The 4,865-nt window shown below is 56.4% G+C and overlaps 1 protein-coding gene across 1 annotated transcript; it reads right to left on the bottom strand.

The window, feature by feature from the left end:
- MYOG (myogenin) lies at positions 1–2,963 on the bottom strand (the record flags this gene model as incomplete). Its single annotated transcript, XM_079546315.1, has 3 exons — positions 1–122; positions 578–659; positions 2,484–2,963. 3 exons carry the CDS (start codon positions 2,961–2,963, stop codon positions 1–3), a joined length of 684 nt encoding a protein of 227 aa, XP_079402441.1.
- Positions 2,964–4,865: the final 1,902 nt, after the last annotated feature.

Raw genomic sequence — 4,865 nt, 5'->3', positions numbered from 1 at the left:
TCAGTTTTGGACCCGCTCCTCCGGGAACGTCACGGCCACGTCCTCCACGGCGATGCTCTCCACGATGGAGGAGAGTGAGTGGAGGTTGCGGTCCTCCGCTGCATCGTCACTCAGGAGGTGATCTGAGAGAAGAGGGGGAGGGCAATGGGATGGTGACCCCATGACCCTGCCCTGTGTGACCACACTGACACGGGGATCTGCTCCCAGAACCCGTTCCTGAGGGCTGAGACCTTTCCTCAAAGATGGCAACGGGCAGCGAAACTTGGGGAAGCTTTTAGGGGGTGGGAGAGGCAGCTCTGCACAGGTGCTCTGTGCTGCAGTGGGCAGAGCTGGGTTATGGGGCAGACACAGATGAACCCTTGATGGGACAGGGACGTGGAGCTGCTGAGGGCTGCTTCCAGTACATCAGGCAATGGGAGAAACCTGAGTTGCACTCAGGCAGTGCTGGAGGGTTCGCCCAACATGAGGGTGGGGGGAGGACGAGGCTCCTCCTGTCCACTGGCTGTGGGTTTTGGCTCAGGGATGCTCAGCCCCAGTGCTGTGATGTCCCTGGGATGGAGGGTTGGGAGCTCCTTACCTGCAGGGTTGGTGCTGAACTCCAGCTGTGTGCTCCACTCGGGGCTGCAGGACGAGCTGCCGGAGCCGCACTCACTGGGTGCCTGCAAGGACCAACGTGCCACCCATGGACCCACCTCCACCAGCCAAACCCCACTGCCTGCCCCCCAAACACCCCCATCCCCACAGCATGGCACCAATGCGTGGTCACAGACACAGAGCAGATGGTGAAATCTGGGGTCCTGGGGATCCATCAGTGCCAGGCTCATCATTAATCTCCATGAATGCCGGAAAAACCCAATTTGGGCTCGGGGTGCGTGGCCACCTGCTTGCTATGCAGTATTTCTGTAGGCAGCAATTATGAGGAAAAAAACAGACAAGTATCCTTGGGCAAAACAGCCACTTACTGAAAATCACTTCATTGATTCATTAAATAAAAGATGGCACCAAGGAGCTGCTGGGGAACCCCTAAACCTCAGCTCACTGCTCGCTCAAGGCCCCCAGTACACGAATGCTTGGAATTGTTTCCAACTGACACTGGAAAGGCTTATGGATTGGAGTTTTGGTTTTGCCCCAGATCATTGATTTTGTACTCAGGACGTGAAGCTGTGCTGGAGGAGCAGCCTGGCGGTACCAAAGAATTGGTCCTTCAGTGCAAAGGTCTGAAAGAGGATGAATCTCTGCAAGTCTTTCCCTCTTACAAAGCCCACTGATATCAGTATTAACATGTAGGTATCTGGCATCTGCATCTCTATATAATTTACATCTGTCTCAATGCTATCTATACGTACATATCTATACCTGTATCATTTATACCTGTCATCTACATAATCTCTATTCATACCGACACATCTGCAATCTATGTATCACCTGTAGCTATACATCATTTACATCTCTCATCTGTATCTGTATCACCCATACCTTTATCCACAGCTCCACATTCCCACATACAAAGCCTCAGCAGCCAGGAGGCGCATGCCACCATCCCCCAGCAGACAAAAATATCCCCCCAAAACGTGCTTCAGCCACCACAATCTCATGGTGGGGAGGATGGAGTCCGGCCGCACCCTGCGTGCTTAGGGCAGGATGCCACTGTCTCAAGGATTCTTGCCTGGATCCCAGTTTGATGCCATTGGACTGAGAAACCAGTGGTGCTCCCCACTGGGACAAGTCCCCAAGCACCAGGTGGCCAGGCCTGGTGTGTTGTATTACCTCCCATTACTTTATGTTACGTTATATAGCTGTTGTTACAGCATTTTGTTACTGCACTGCACTGTATTGTATGGTACCATATTGCGTTGCACTGTATTGTAATGCATTGTATTGTGCTATATAGAACCCCACGGTTCCATGGTTCCATCATTCCATGATTCCATGGTGCTATGATTTTATGACTGTATGATTCCTTGACTCTATGTCTCTGTGACCCCATGATTCCATGACTCTGTGTTTCCATGGTTCTATGATTCCATGGTTCCATGGTTCTATGACCCCATGATTCCATGACTCTGTGACCCTATGATTCCATGTCTCTGTGTTTCCATGACTCTGACTCTATGATTCCATGACTCTGTGACCCCATGATTCCAGCGCTCTGTGTTTCCATGGCTCTATGGTTCCACGATTCCCTGGTCCTATGACCCCATGATTCCATGTCTCCATGCTTCCATGGTCCTATGACCCCATTCTGCGGGTTCTGCGACCCCACGATTCCACAACTCTATGATCCCATGGTTCTACAATGGTTTCTGTGACTTAAACCTTCCCACTCCCCACCAATCACCATCGACCCACTGCGCTCGACGCAATAGCCATCAGCCCCCCAACAACCCGCCCATAGGGACGGCAACCTGAGCTCCACCACCCCATTCCTCCACCACCACCCACCCCGGCTCCTGCCCCCCATCCCCACCCGTCCCCTCACTCACAGCAGGTTGTGGTGCAGCAGGGCGGTAGCGCAGCTCCCTCTGCTCGCGCTCCTGCTGGTTGAGGCTGCTGAGCAGGCTCTGCAGGCGCTCGATGTACTGGATGGCGCTGCGCAGGATCTCCACCTTGGGCAGCCTCTGGTTGGGGTTAAGCAGAGTGCTGCGCTTCAGCGCCTCGAAGGCTTCGTTCACCTTCTTCAGCCTCCGCTTCTCCCGCAGCGTGGCCGCCCGACGCCGGTCGATGGACACTGTTTTACGCTTGCAGATTTTGCAAGCCCACGGTAAGCATTGCCCAGGGCAGTGCTCGGGTAGCATTGAGTCCTTCTCCTCCAAAGTCCCTCTGCTTTCGGGGCACAGAGCCACTTCGGGCCGCTCGGGAAATGCGGCTGCCTCATAGCTCTGCAAGCGGGAGCCCAGGAAGTTTTCCCCATCGTAAAACCTCTGCTCCGGGAAAAAGTAAGGGTTGGTCTCAAAGAGCTCCATGGGAGGACGTGTGCACGGCTCGGGGACGGCTGCTCCGTTTCCCTGCGCCAACTGCTCGGTGCCATTTAAACCCCGGCGCTGGCATTAAATCACAGAGATAAATATAGAAAACCTAAAGGAAACCTGAGCCCACCCTAAGCTGCTGCCTCGCATCAAAACTTGTCCGGCTGCGGCCACGAGGACTGCATGGCCCAAAGGGGGGTGAGGGGGGGGGGGGATTGGCATGGTGGGAGCTGCCCTGGCTGCCCCAACGGGGGCTTTGTTTGAGCCCACGGGTGGCACAGGGGCTGCCAGCCCCAGCCTGCATTCCTGCGTCATCTGGTCCCTTCAGTTATGGGATGAGGTGGTCAGGGTGGGGGCAGCTGCACCATGGGGCGCAGAACCCAGTGCTGCTCAATATGTGCTGTGCCCCCCGTGCTCCCCCCAGAGCTGTGGGACAGCAGAGGAACGCAGCCCTGAGAGGGACGGTTCCCACCTTCCCAATGGGGAAACTGAGGCATGGCGATGGGCTTTTGGTTAGCACAATGGGATGGGTTTTCACCCTTCCCCAGGACTCCAACCACATCTCCCTGGCTTTGTCACTAATCCTGAGGGCTTTTTTCCACGGGGAACGTCAGAAACCATCTCCCACCTCCTCCTATTCCTGCTCTGGGCCGGATTCCAGTGGAGGGATTGGTCAGTGGAAAGAATGTCAGACAAGAGCAGAGCTGACCCTGCTGGGATTTTATTCCCCAAATCACCCTCTCTGAGGAAGCACATTCCCAACACCCACCCACCGGCGCCCTGCCTGACTTTGGGATCATTTTGAGCCCCATTCTGGGGCTCATCATGGTGATCTCCCCTTGGGGGCCAGCCCTCTGCCAGCACAGACAGGGATTTCTTAGGGGCCACGAGGAAAATCATGAAAACGGTGACACAAAGCAGTTAGGATGGGAGAACCCAAGCCAGTAGTTTCCATCTGTGTCCCACTGGTGGGACTTGCTGGTGTCCACAGACCTGGTGAGGGAAACCAGTGGCACTGCTCCAGCTCTGGATGGGTTTTTTAATTTTGAGATTGTGTTTGGAGGGTGAAGGGTGAAACAGCAGCTCCTCGGGCACGTGGCAGGGCCATATAGCAGAGTGGCCAAGCATTTAGCACTTCATAAAACATGGGCAGTGTTCTGCAGCAGCGCCGGGGCTTTTCTGATCAGAAAGGGAACATGGGGAGAAGGGGATGAATTGGTCCCCAGGGCCCTGTGGGCTTTGTGCATCCAGCAGGTTCACACACCCCACAGCTGAGTGAGCAGCCATCAGCCCCACAACAGCCCCATAAGCGGTCCCAGCAGCTCCCATCACCTCGAGCACCACGAACACCCCAGGGACTCCCAGCACCCTGAGCATCCCAAACACCACCCAGAGGGCCCCCATCATCCTGAGCACCCCAGGGGCCCCCATCCCTCCCATCACTCTCAGGTTCCCATCACCTCGATGGGGCCGCCACCACTCCCAGCACTCCCATGGGCCCCCAGCACCCCAAACACTCAGAGGCTCCCCTCACCCTGAGCATCCCCAAGGGTACCCATCACAGCACAAAGCCACGGGATGGGTGAGCAGGGCACCTTCCCCCGGGTGCCATAGGTGCCCACAGCAGCTGCCGGCTGCGCCCCAGGTAGCTCAGAGCCAGCAGGGGCTTAGGGCTGTGCTGCCGGCTGTCAGGTTATCCTGTGATGGATGGCGGCGGCTGGGCTGCACACAAAGCAGGGCTGTGTGCGCCGGGCAGAACGTGCTGCGATCCGTCACGGGGTGACCTTCCCCCGCGGGCAGAGGAGGGGGCCCCGGCCTCGTGGGGACGGCTCACCCCGACAGCACCACGAGCTGAAAACACTGATCTCCATTGAGAAAAATCACGGCGGGTTCGGCCCC

The sequence above is a fragment of the Tetrao urogallus genome (assembly GCF_951394365.1).
Source record: "Tetrao urogallus genome assembly, chromosome: 24".
Lineage (NCBI taxonomy): Eukaryota > Metazoa > Chordata > Aves > Galliformes > Phasianidae > Tetrao > Tetrao urogallus.
This window is presented reverse-complemented; position numbering and strand designations above follow the sequence as displayed.